The sequence below is a fragment of the Styela clava genome, chromosome 4, assembly GCF_964204865.1.
Source record: "Styela clava chromosome 4, kaStyClav1.hap1.2, whole genome shotgun sequence".
NCBI classification, from domain to species: domain Eukaryota; kingdom Metazoa; phylum Chordata; class Ascidiacea; order Stolidobranchia; family Styelidae; genus Styela; species Styela clava.
In genome coordinates, this window is record NC_135253.1 from 6,898,199 (window position 1) to 6,912,538 (window position 14,340).

General features: G+C 32.9%; 1 protein-coding gene across 4 annotated transcripts; it reads right to left on the reverse strand.

Moving 5' to 3' along the window:
* Positions 1-4,758: 4,758 nt before the first annotated feature.
* On the reverse strand, positions 4,759-12,582 carry LOC120327255 (uncharacterized). Of its 4 annotated transcripts, none has more exons than XM_078112188.1 (14): positions 12,104-12,576; positions 11,250-11,420; positions 10,335-10,502; positions 9,983-10,048; positions 9,670-9,748; positions 9,401-9,448; positions 8,851-8,925; positions 8,713-8,779; positions 8,284-8,356; positions 7,724-7,781; positions 7,502-7,553; positions 6,807-7,049; positions 6,206-6,304; positions 4,759-5,880 (listed from the first exon to the last, which is right to left on the reverse strand). In XM_078112188.1, the coding sequence occupies exons 1-12, from the start codon at positions 12,356-12,358 to the stop codon at positions 7,040-7,042; spliced, it is 1,122 nt and encodes a 373-aa protein (XP_077968314.1). In that variant the 5' UTR covers positions 12,359-12,576; the 3' UTR covers positions 4,759-5,880; positions 6,206-6,304; positions 6,807-7,039. The 4 variants fall into 4 exon arrangements, with proteins under 4 accessions (XP_077968314.1, XP_077968313.1, XP_077968312.1 ...); XM_078112187.1 differs by adding an exon at positions 6,503-6,656 and having other exon boundaries at positions 4,761-5,880; positions 6,807-7,553; positions 12,104-12,575; XM_078112186.1 differs by having other exon boundaries at positions 4,766-5,880; positions 6,807-7,553; positions 12,104-12,574.
* Positions 12,583-14,340: the final 1,758 nt, after the last annotated feature.

Here is a 14,340-nt window from a genome sequence, read left to right on the forward strand (position 1 = left end):
ATTGATCCTCAGTCAGGAATCGATTTGGGTTTCCTCCAATTCCGTGATAAAAGAACTTTAAACATCGCTTTTGAAAGAAGTTATAGTAGAATCTCGGCAGAAGGGCTAACCCGAAGCCCTCGTTTTTAAGAAAAACGCATGGATTTATGATTCGTTCTGAACAAAAAATACAACAATCTTTGATGAAGCTTGCGCTTAGAATAGAACTACAATATATTAATGCTATATTCTATCATCACTGGCATTTTGTATACTTTAAATTGCGCATTTAATTAAAGAATAGGTAACGAGTGACAAAATTTGATATAGAACTTGCTATAAAAAATGCAAGGCTAGAAACTTACTTTTACTAGATCCTTTTTTGGAAGCTTTCTTAGAGCTATTCGATACTGCATTTTCTGATACAGCAATCACAATGCAAGCGACAATAAGCACTTTGGATATGAACTTCATTATTGGGATTTGCTCTTATTCTTATTGCTTAATTTATTTCTATTTTTCCGAGAAAAATTAAAACTAGGATACGAATGTCATTTACGTTAGTTGATTTCATATATTGATTCACATTCACACAATAATTACAAAACATTTAAAATGAAGATAATGAGGTCATAATATTGTAATAAAAATAGGTTCAAAATTAATTTTTTACATATGCATAAATTTAATAGCGTTACGTTTCGCTAGGGTGAAACAAGCTCGTATGGGTCTTTTTTAATTTTCTGTCATAATAAGTACACGTGTCTACCAACAACGCTGTAAAAATAAAATAAATTATTAGTTTATGTACTATATTTTACACAATTCTATGGAATATGTATTCGGCAATTTTTCAATAATTCTCCTCAAAATATTGACATTTCATAAATCATTTTTTAATTGCTAATTCGATTGTAAAGCAAAGAGGCAATAGTCCGAAACTCAGAGAAACACAATCAAAATGGCAGAAATAAGTTTTCGCTGACTGTTATATGAAATTTTAATGTAGACATAAACACCGCAACATCCTTGTGTATTAGCTTGAGGCTGAAAATTTCTTAGAAATAAATTTATCTTGAAGAGTTTATCGAGCCTTGACTATGATTATACTTGATTTATGAATGGAACATAGTCGAATGGTGTGATATTTCTAACATTATTTTATTATTTTTATTGTTGCTGAACGCTGCAAACTGCAAAGCGCTTAAACGTGTGAGATGAAACAAACAATTCAATATCCCGGGGCTACAAACTTTTTGAATTTACTTTTCAGCATACTATATCATTGCGATACTTAATCTCTGTTTCTTTTATTATTATTTTATTTGTTGGAGTCCGATTCCATTTTTTAAATATACAAAAGTATCCAGAAGTCAGCATTTGCTCTTTATTCCTTCTTCTTCAACAATATTTATATCAAAAGCAAACCATTAATTGTCCAAATATTTGAGAATTGCTCTCCTGTCAGATAATTAAAATGAAGACGAACATACCTACAAAAAATGTAGGCGAAACTTGGGTCATTGACTTTGAATTTTGGGTGAGTCTTTGATTTCGGAGAAAAATTCCGATAAAGTACAATTTCCCAAGCTCGTTAATGCTGTAGGGAAAAAGTATAACATTTAATAAATTATTGCAGCAATACCTTGTAATAGACCACGGTGAAACTGATGTAAGTGTTATCAAATACAACATTAATATACATCATAGTTAGAATTCTCAAATAACGTTGGCTTCAGGCGGGAACTATAGCCAGCGATAAGGAAAATTTGGAACAAAAAAGCTGCAAAGACCTATGTGATATCATCCAAAAACTTGACTTAGGAGTTAATGAGCAGTTGGGAGTGTTGCCATGCGTGGCTCTTATATAACGATTCAAATTGCACCAGTGATGAGTAGTATGCCGGTAGGCAATATTTTCCGGGTTGCCAATATACCTTATCGTCGAAAACTTCGTAATCCTAGTTTGCCGCTTTGTCGAGAGTATCCAAAACGTAAACGGAAAAAATTTGGCCGCAATAAGTCGCTAAAACCTGTGTGATTTTATCTAAAAACTTGATATAGCAGTTAACACGCAGTTGGGAGCTATGCCATGCCGATCGCTTATGCGTGTGACGATTCGAATTTCGCTACTGCTTGGTAGAGTACGTGTTAGCAAGAATTGCCAGTTTGAGCTTCGCCAAAATACTTTATCGTCAAAAACTTACCAACATTTGTTTGCCGTCTTGCGAAACGAACGTTGATTTGAATGAAGCCATGCATATATTTTACCTAAATTACATGCTTCATAAAAAGATACATACATCCGATACCTATGATATTTTTTTTATGCTCGTTGTTATAACTAGCCTTTCTGTACGACCGCCGAAAGCTGATTAGTTAATTAATTTTGACACCCGTTTTGAAAAGGGTTCTCGACCCCGACTTTAACGTGAAACAGGAAGTTTCATGTCACAGTGGAACAACTCTACTAGAGTGTAATTCTATAAAGCGAGTGTACCGTATATACCGAGTGTGGAAATTTATCCAATTGTATCCAATATAAAACTTGGTTTTACAAACGACAATCGGTATAAGAGAGTTCACAGCTAAGTTCTGCGTAAGTCAGTGGTTTTCAATCTTTTACTGACTGCGTACCACTTCACTGTTTTTACTTTGGCCGAGAGCCCCCTAATTTGGGGTAAGCACTAAGCGACAATGAAAACAACAACAAGTTGACATGCATATGCCTTATTGTTTGAAGTATATTTATTCATTTGAATTTGTTAAACTTTTTGCCTTCAGATATCTCGTATTTTTTTTCATACTTCGTCAAGACTGCGTTATCCTCACCATAATATCGTATCAATTGTGTAGTATTGTCATATTTTGACCATCTTTCCAACTAATTTTATCAGGTGGCATTTTTTATGGTTCCCTCTTTATCAGGTATAGTTTTGTAAGTTTCTTTTTGCTAAAGAAACATCTAGATATTTTCTGATTGGTGTCAACCCCTATCTACTGGCACTCCTTTTTCAGGGATAAGAAAATTTCATATATATGGCAAATATTATTCAATTAGGGTTATGATATCCATTGAATGAAATTTTCATTCATGCATTTTTATACGATGGGCTTGAGTGTATCCTCTCCAGCAGGGCTTCTTAACCTTTTTTCACTGTGGACACCCACATTTATTCTCAAAGTCGTTCATTGCAGATATCCCAGTTAAATCATATGCTGTCTTAATAGAACTATTTAATTTCAGTATACTGAGTATTATTACCATATTCTATTTTGGACTGCCAGGAAGTCATTTTATTTATTCCAATTTTAAATATTCTATTTTCAGGGCACTTTAATTAGTGCAGTTATGATAGGTTCATTCAATTATTTTATTATTTCATTTTTTATTAATATTTCAGAACCCTAAGACAAATCGCATAGATTAGGGACGTATTGCCACCTGCTGCTCGCTGGTTACCTAGTACCGATAGCCAAAACAAAAAGTTCTTTTGAAATAAATTTAAGTTATTAGTTCTGTAACAAAATTTATTGGTAAAAAGACTAACAGAAGTTTCTGTGAGAACCTTGTGGCTGCTAGCTATTCACAAGCATCGATTTCCGTGGCACGTCACTCATATGGAGCCTCATTTCTGCATTATCTTTCAAATGCATGCTCTTTACTAATCTTTCAATATAATTAGCATCTTATCGTCTGTAACCGCGCTCTGAACCCCTGGGGGTCCGTCCGCCTGGACCACGTCGGGAGGCCCTGCTCTACAGAGTTCACACTCACCGTGGGTAAAGATAATCCAATCTATACAATATGCATTTAAGTACTAAGTCCGATGTCTTCTCAACTCTTCAAGCGTTTACGTATTGCTTCATATATTATGCCGCGTGTGAAGTGCATAGTGCACTGGTATCATCCAATTATTTAGCCTCATTATTACACGCCCATTTGATTGTTTACAATCGTGCCAGATTAGTAATTTCTACCTTTCGGCTTTTGTCATTATCTTGGTTGGCATTCGCATCACGCATTCGACGCACAAGGGTGTCGACATTTGTCGTTATCGTGGAATGTTCGTACATGGTATTATGTTGTATTCTAATTGTATTTGCTTCACCCGGACTGGAAACTGTTTTGTGAGAGTTTTTGCCTCTGTTGATTTTGTAGCAATCGGTGATTAAACTGACCATTTCAGAGCACGGGTCATCGACAACCTTGGTTTGCTGAATCTGTAGCACTTGCTGCTTTGGCGTTGATGACTTATTCATCGGTTTGTGTCTTGTGCATTGTGACTTTCAACTAATTAATTGTGCTTTATTTCCTTTAAGAAAACTGTTCTTTGTCGCCTTTGCCACTGTTTCAACTGTATAAAGTGGCCGGCTGCTACGAATTGTTCCCTACTGTCACATGCGTGACATTGAACAATAAGAAGTTAATTTTAATACAGTGTATTGTTTGTAAATGTAGCCTAGTTGGCGGTTGGGACTAAAAGTGGCGCGTTCGACATGCTTTCTATTTAGCGATTCTAAGGTATTAAGAAAACGTAACAGTTTTAACGACATTATTTTGTGGACTTTTGAGTTTCCTACAAATACTCAACAAGTTATTCCTAAATGTTTATTATATCATATTTCATTTCAAGATATATTTTCCACTAATTAGTTGGGATATTATTGAACTTTCACTTAACGATGCTAATATATGTCGACGATTCGTTTACCGATGATATATTTTGAAGTGACCTACCTCTATCAATATAAATGGGTACAATGCACAATATTATCGGTTATTTAGGCTACTGTTGGCTACTCTTAGTGAATAGGGTTTTCCTCAATTAAATGAACTTGAATTTCGTCATTTTAGCTATTTCTGAAATATTCTTTGTGACTAACAAACATGAATATATTATAAAAAATAAACTTTGATATTTTTATAGTTCTCCGCTTATACACTCTAAAAACTAATAATAATTCTTAAAAACAAATTACATATTTGAGCATGGGTGATCCAAGCCTAATGACCAGATTGCCACCCAACGCTTCTTGTTTCCAGTAATTTTCTCATATTTTGTATGCATCTGATTCTTTTTCGAAAAACTACTTTTGGCTAAGACCATGAATATATAGGCAAGTATGTAAATTTGAACTTTATTTGATATACACACTTGAGCAAAACAAAATAAGTTTAAGCAGTGATCGATAATCAAAATAGCATAGTATTCTATGTTGAAACCAAAATGGATAAATATGAACTCACTGAGTGTATTGGTAAACTGAAAGTATCACTACAAAAAGTATGCTTTGAAAGCTAAAAATATTCATTACAGACACAAATATGTACTATAATTAAGAATGACATGCATACAGTTTGATATTTTTTTTCAATCATTTTCCATTTCTTCGCACGATGTTTCCGATTCAGATTTATCTTTCACGAAAAAAGAAAATAAAAATATTCAAGTCAATTTGGCATTTTGAAACTAAACGCGAAATGTTTCACAATACGACTTCAAATTTTTGAAAGACATTATTTATAGAATTCTTTATCTTTATATTAGTTTGTAACAAAATGATAGAAATACCAGTTTATAGGTAAATTTATGCAATTTGTAATAAACCACTTTCATGCAATTTATTTCTAATAAATAATCGTATCAGCTATACCGATTTAACGTACTTGAACCCTCTCAGCTAATCGCTTAGCTGACAAAAACTAATGACCTTCTGCTTCCCACTTTGTGGACATGGTGGGCGTTATCTAGATGGAAATTTTGTTCCAACAGTAATGATTTTTAAATAGATTGACGTGGTCAATGGCTTGGTCTGGACAGCTTTTGTTCAACAATGGCAGGGCTGTGTTTTTTCTAATTCGCACCCTGGCTCTGTCTTGGATATTATTCTCGGCACCTTAAAACCAAAAAATGACTGTCTCTTCGTCACAGAAAAATTCAATTTGTTTTTCTTATTAGGTCTTCTGCATTAAGAATAACGCCGTACAATGTTCATAGGAATCTTGTATCAATAATCAGCTTCCAATAGTGTTAAAATTTTGTATTTTTTTGTTTTTACATTAGTCTTTATAACACTACATACATGAACAATATATATATATAAGAAGCAGGTACAATAATTGAAGCTGAGGTTCCGAAAATTATTTTGAGGTGAGCTGTTAGACGTTTCAAGCGCTTAAACAATGATAAAAAAGTCCACAATAAACAGTAGTTGAACATACATATCTTTGTGTCGTGGAGATGAACTGATAGTTTGGGCCGCTTTAAAATGCTATTTGGCATCTCGCGTGATCGTTTTCGCTTTCTTGAACGCTTATTTTCTGAAAAGTGATTGAAAAAGTTCAAAAGTGTGTCTATAACGTAGTGAGTAACCCATTAAGACAGGCTTGAAGATTGGACTTTTACGCCAATTGCACATTGAATGCTTTTTAAACAAAAAACACTTAGAAAAGAAAAGCAGATGAACTTAGCAAAGCTAAATTGTTATTCTAAATTAAATTACTCTGTTGGGCAAAAACCTTGAGCAGACTAAATACAATCCACAAAAATCAATCAATTTTCAAGAATAGCTTGAAGTCCACTTTTAGCCTGTGTGTTATAGATTTTGTTTATCAAACCGGAAAGATAATTTATTCAGGAAGTCCTACATGTCCTTGTTGGTATATAGCCTTCCTATAAACAAAAGTGCAGAATGTGTCATTGAAAAACGCAGCGTAATTTTGTTTAAATTTCTTATTACTCCGCGTAAAATTTACTTGTGTACTTGATTTAGTATTACAAATTATCTGGTTACGTCCCTGCAATTCAATTATATAATATTACCTGGCAATTTAATTTCAATGAGTTCCGAAATCTCTTCGCCAATAAAGTAAGTCGCATCCACACTCATTCCGTCATTCTCCATCTGCACCTTTGTTCGAAAACTCAATACCTCGGTCTCATTCTGCAGATTCTGTATTTTTTCTCAAAACAACGTATTCTCCTGCGGTTCGATGCCAACGGCATCATCCTCGATTTGTAGTTTCACAAAAACAGACTCAGCACTCGGTTTCATTTCAAATGAACCTATAATGTGAATTTTGTAGTCAGAACTACCCCACAACTCCAGGCGAAGATTAAAAAATTCTGAATCAACAGGCCTACTAAATATTGTCTTTAAAATTCTTTCTTTTTGTATCAAGGCGTGATTTACCTTTATAGCGCCTAAATGAGATTTGTCAACAGGGATGGCAAAAGTTATATAACAAAAATGATCCAATTGTACTTGGACACCTTCACGGGTTATTTGGGCATTTTTCATTTTACTCCAATTAAATTTTCGAGTCTGTGTCCGTTCACCTTTCAAAATATATACTTCCACCTGATCGCTAACGGGAATAAACCATGACGGCATGGAAACGAACGCCGATTTTAGTGGCGTTCCATCACATTCTACTTCTATTATTGAAGTTACAGGTAACCAGTATGAGGGAATCTCGAAATGCATTGGATTAGAAAAAATCCTAAGGGTTACCCACGCTCGACAGTCTCCAACAGATATTAGTTTTGGCTCCACCGTAACTTTTGTTTCTGTATAAATTGAAAATTAATTAATAGTATAGAAAATTTTGTCACTTCATGCATAACTACTGTTCACGAACAAATTAAAATAGAAATAAAGCTGCAATTCGAATTCTTTTTTGCTTGGTAATTTCATGAACCATATTTTTAAAAAAAAATTTTTTTCTTTTTTAGCTTACTTGTTTCTAACCACTTCAATTGATGTTCATACTGTTGAAATCTCAAATCTTCGTTATCCTAAAATAGAATTTGAGATTAGATCATTAGATAGATATCTTTTTGAAGGGCAACGAAACCTGACTAAAAATAGAAGTGTAATTAACAAATTTATTTCGAAATTCAGACAAAATAGTTTTTATAATATTTTCCAAATTTCATTTTCCAAGAAACTATTTCTATTCGAATTGGAATGTTATGTGGCCAACACTGTTATGAATTCTTTGAAAATGGAGCAGTATATAATAGAGTTCATTTCGATTGATCCCGAATGAAAATGAAAAGCTTTACCATTTTGACTGAATAATGTGTAATTTAACATTTCTAAATATTTCTATTACAATACCCTCTTACTGGAACAGACTGATATTTTGATATTGCTATTCCAACATTACATGTCTTAAAAATATACCTTGCAAGACTATGCTCTCAAATCTCATAAAAATGCTAGTTAAACAACGAAAAACAGTTTGAAATAAATAAAATATTAATATCTTTTTAATTGGTGGTGAAGAAAATTTACCGTTTGAGGTTTTTTTGTAGTCATTGGGTATTTCATAGTGCTGGGCCGAGCTTCATTCATCGCATCTCCATCACTAAAATTTTTTAGTTTTTGACATTTGTATTTCGCTATATTTTGATTGACTACTTGATGAGACTCAAATATTGGATTGGTTTTTGTTAAATTTCAATAAGTTTTGAGTATTTTATATAAAAGGTAATTGTGATAAAGATAGATTAATACTACGCACCACACCTAACATTAATTAGGGGGTCGTTAGTAGGTTGGAAACCAATGCTCTTGAATTATGAAGTATCGTTTGTGCTAAGACAGTGAAGCAAAGAAGACTCAGTTACGGCGTATTTTAATAATTTGGACCCAGGCAAATCTATAAGCAATATATAGCAATTTCTAATAAAAATCATATTAATTGAGGAAGCATTTACTAACCTTGTGTTGCTTGCCATGACAAGTTTATTTTTGTATTCATCAATTTTTCCGTGATCTTTTTCCTTGTCTGAAATATATTTTAGTCCTATAAATATTCATCCAGATATATATTATCTAACGTTAGTTATTCTCACTTACCTATCCGCATTTTACTATGAGCGGTGCTTGTTGATGCCACATCATCGACACTTCCCATTGAAATATCAATATTTTCTAAAAACAAGTAAAATAAGGTTTTGTGTTTCATTATCGTTAAATATTCATCATACAGACTGCGTTTGATAATTGCATATGAGTATATAGCTTAGTATGCGATATGGAAGTCAGAAAGCAAAACAATCTAAACTTCAATCAATTTCCACAATTCCTCAAATGAGAGAAAGAATAAAAAAAGTAATATAGTATTAGTGTGAGGACGGAAAAAAAATATGTATGCATGGTTTGTTAGAGATATTTTATTTAAAACATTTGTGTTTTACGTTTGAGGAATTATGTTAGTTACATATAGCTTTAGTTTGAGTTTCACTATATATAAAAAGATTTCACTCATACGAATGAGAAAATTTCATCCATATTTACATATTTAGGAAGTCGAAGTACGCTTTGAATAATTTAATTTTAGTTCTGAAGAATATTTATATATTTTTATATATGATTTAGTATGAGGTGATGTAAAATCTCAGCTTACTCTCGGAATTCAAAGATAGATATCCAGAATCTAATGACACTGGCCGACCTGTAAAAAGGCAGAAAAAATACAAATGACCAAAGTACATAAATTGCATCACAATATGGTTGATTTCAATTCAACTAAATTTTAATTTTGTATTCAAGATAGCTAATATATATATCCAGCTGTGTATCCAACAATAAATTCCACTGTTCATTTTCTTATGCATCGAATTTTACATATTTTGCAATTGGACAAAGAAAGCAATTGAAATGTTTTTAACTCACTTGCATTTTTTTCATTTTTTTTCTGATTTCTTATTTTTATAAATTCTTTGTTGACGACATCGAGGGGGACTTCCATTTCCTGTTTATGCAAAATAGATGATTTCACAGATGCAATATTATGACTTTAAGTAGGCTCTATTTACTGTCAGGATAACTGAATTGTTGTTGTTCGACTTACCATATGAAATCTGATACGAATTTGCGTAATATTCGAAAAAAAAATCGATTTATTTGTTATAATTGACAATATATCATAAAAATTAAATAAAAAATAAAGGTGTTTGTTTTAAATATATTTCATTTGGTGTCTCACCTGTTCATAGTATAAACGAAGAGCGCTTTTCGAAGTTTTGAACCAGGTAATATTCAAGTTTTTCTGCTGCAAAATGAATTTGTAAAAATTAAACAAGGATGGTTATGATATAAAAAATTTAAATTTTGCCGGGGCATATTTCATAAGAAAATATGTTAAATGTTTTATGCTTATCTCAGTTTTGTTGTCTTGGTCACAGCAAAGTAGTTTCCCTTTTAAGAGAACTTATGTTTTGCCTATTTGTGCTTTTTATATGGAATGTACCTGGGTCTGAAGTTGTATTTTTCAGTTTTCGAAAGTTAGTAAATGTTACTAAACAGTTTAATTATCAATCATTCAAATATTATTCTACCTTGTGTCTGAGTAAATATGCTTTATCGACCTCTGACAAATCACCCATCCTGGACCTGCAATTTGTCAATACCAATCTTTTGGTTACAGCATTGTTTGAAAGTATCTGCTCCAACCACCGCAATGAAAACCAGTTCAGCTCACAAAACGATATGTCTAAAACCTCCAACTAGAATATAATTAAAAAAAATGAGGGCATTATTTAATACTTTAAAAAAGAAATTCGCCAATAATTTAATATTGATCGGAATCAATATTGTCAATCAATATTGCCAATTGAATGTTGATTGGCATTGGAATTGGTAAACAACATTTTTACCCATAATTAACACAATTCATTTTTATCGTTTAAGCTGAGTTTATTTAATTGATATACAATTGACCTATTAATTTCGTGATATTTACCTTCATATTACTAAACAAGAGAGCTACGCCCAAATATATGGACACTTCTGTTCGCAGTACAGTACGGTTTACCGTACCGTCAGATCACAGTCTACAAATATATTCACACCAAGCGAAGCAGTACAGTAGGACACAAAATGGCGTCCGATGTCCGCAGAACGTTTAATGACGTCATAGCAAACAATAACAAATCTCACAGAGCTAACAGAAATATTTGAAATGAATAAAAGTAATAGCCTTCTGGGGAATCTTCTTCAACCACTAAACCACTGAAAATTTCAAAGCAATTGGTCCAGTATTCGAAGAGAAAAGCTGTTTTTTAATATTTCCACTAGGTGTGTTATTCTGTGTCAAAGAACAAGAACAATATAATATTGAAATGATCGTAATGTCCACTACATGTCCAATAATCGATATTTTATCATGAAATTTATTGGTTTTAAATCATTCTACTAAATGATCACATTCTGTACATTATTATGCTACATAATAACAGCTTATATTTTCTCACGTGTTTGCAACATTTGAAAACCGTCTTAAGCAACTCGGCGCAATGCAATCCATCGAAGTTGATGAGCTTGGCTAGTTTCAATGATTTAATTGATTTCTGGCAGATGAGAGTACAAAGCTTAGAAATACAGTAGTCATCGACTGCATTTCCACTTAGATTCAACTCCAATTTCTGCAAAATATAATTTAATACGTAATAAATCAGGTATGGATTGACTAGGGTAGAAAAATAAAAACAGAATAATGAAATTCGAAAGAATTAGAAAGAAGTAAAAAAGAATATTCGAAGTTTGTTTTCTATAATAATAAAATCGCATAAACTTGTCGATATGAAATCAGCCAATTTTTTAATCTCAAAACGAACACCGTGTCCTAATTTTTCCTAATATTCATGTGAAATTTTCCCCTAAACGGAGTCTACCGATGCAATATAATATCTACCAATATTTTGTCACGCACCAGAAATTTACATTTCTGTTACATTATTTATTTCTCCTCTACTTATTATATTGCTGAATTACTTGATTTTCTATATTTACAGATCACGTTCTCAAATAGGTACCCTTTTATCGATGTCTAATGTTATCAACGATTATATTGCGATATTTTTCGTGATAATGTGATTCTCATAATCTCAAAAACGGTTTCTGCTTTGACTATTCATTGAATATACGATACGAAACATTTGAGAAGAGTCCAATTTTTTTTTCATTCCAACCTTTATGTGTAAATTGGAACGATTCTGGGACTTTAGGTCGCTTTATAATATCAAAATTTTGAAACTTATCAACCAGGGAAGCTTTTTTAACTTATTTCCATAACACACGAGGAGTGCCCTGTTTTCAGTAATCTCACTTCTTCTATGTTGGTGTTTGCAATTAAGGACTCCAAAACATCCAAGGTCTTCTGAGAATCTTTTTTGAAGCATCCTTCGAGGATTACTTTTTTTAGGCGTGCTTTTTCAAGTTTGTGTAATACCCCGGAGAATGATTTTGTTGATACTTTCGGTAGAAAAATTTTAGAGCCATACTCTTTTTCTGATTTTTGGAAACATCTCTTCTTCGCTTTCTTGAACTTCTTCTTCAGGAGCTCTATCGGTAATTCATTCATAAGTTCTGATTATATGTATCGCGATACGAGTCTTAGACGTGTTTGATTATGCGTGCTTACTTAGACAGACTAGTATCACAATATTGGCTTGACAATATACTTTAAAATTTGTGATCTAACCTGATCGCGATCAATACTGGCTGTAACAACCAGACAAACGACCTGAATAGCCAATATATATCACAATTTAAATATTTTTTAAATATCCATTAGACTACTAGATCATGTTTCGTAAGATTCCTACCATATCTTATTTCGAGCATAACAAAAATCGACTGATGCGACTTTCGATTCAGTAACACAATCGAAAACAAAAAAAATTGTTGTGAAATTCTGAGTAAATAAATAGCCTGTGATTCCACACGTTTGCGTTTATGACTCATTATATGATGTACTGTAAAATATTTAATTGAAGTTGATTTGGCGATGCTACATTCATTTTCATTTTTTATGTTGCTTTGTAATCAAACACATTTTGTTTGTATGCCTTCTAAGTTACGAAAATTTACTGTTCTGCCAAACAATAGGACCTGGGGGCGAACGACATCGATACTATTGATTACATTTCAATTTTCATTGACCTAAAACAAAGCAAAAATATATCAATAGTGAGCAACATGATCTTATCCTACAGAATAATTAATGTTCACTAGTGCCCACACAATACTTACATTTTCTCAAAATGTATAACTTTTACTTCTTTTGTTATAAATAAATAGCATTAGAAACGAAATGAGAAGATGACGACAATATCAAACATGCGACCGCTTTCTGTCTGACTTTCATATTTTGTACATATATATAAATTTTATTTTTATATATCAGTGTTTCCCAAACTTTTTTTTTGTCAGCGCCCCCTTGGACGACTTTTTAACTAGCAAACTTTATTTTTCATTTATCATTAGTATAATGTGTGGGTTGAGCCTGGTGAAATACCACCACCTTGATAATATCTGGCTTCATTTCAGTCAAAAACAGCCTTGAGTCTCGTCTGACACTGTCGAGGGAATCTCTCTTGTAAAAGTGGGGTCACTGCACTAAATATACGCTCTACCAAAATTGAGCTGGCAAGAGCAATAAAGAAATTTTTGACCCGATCTCACACGTGAGGATCTTTCAATTTCATTCTGTTGCCAAAAAGATGGAACACTGGAAGTCTGAACATGGGTTTGAAACTATAAACCCATTTATCTCGAAAACGGAAACCAAAAATTTCTTAATTATCTCAAAAAAAAATTATTTAATTTTATTTGCGCTCGAACTGCGGTTTGCTTATGAATATACTCAGAAGTTTTGCAAAATTTCCAACCACTCGTTGAGTTCTCTGCTGGAGCGCACCTTCTGCTGTCAGAACATGGAAATGAAAGAGTTCAAACGGCGAGCCGAAAAAAATCTGGCCATGACTTGAGGGATTGATAGAGGTGACCAGCAGTGGTTCCAGAATGACGAGGCGTTTTTGGGGACCACACTGTATAATACTGTTTTTAATATACATCAAATAATATGCTGCTTTAGTCACTGTATTCGACAGTTTGAACTTACGCAACACAAATGATAAACCGACATTAAACAATGTCAGACACAACATGATTTAACTACAAGCTAGATCTTTGCCGTTTGCCGATTTATGTATTACATATGTTGCCTTATTCAATGACACGAAAGATGAAAATGAACCAGTTAAGTCGCAGCATGGAAATTGGTCCTATCTGGCGTTCGTCAGTTCAATCAGATGCCCAGCTCTCACGTATTTCTCCTAACAAAACCAAAATTATAACATAAGGGTGTTGGACTTACTCTACCGCTTAAAAGCACTTTAGAACCCTATAGTAAATGAAGCTGGGATTCAATACAGTACAACGAAACGTGAAGTGCATTGTGGAGGATGCATATGCCGTATGCGCTAGACTAGTGTTATCATGAAACGATACGGATTTAAAAAAAAGTCATAATACCTACGTTGAGCGAGAAATTTCCAACAC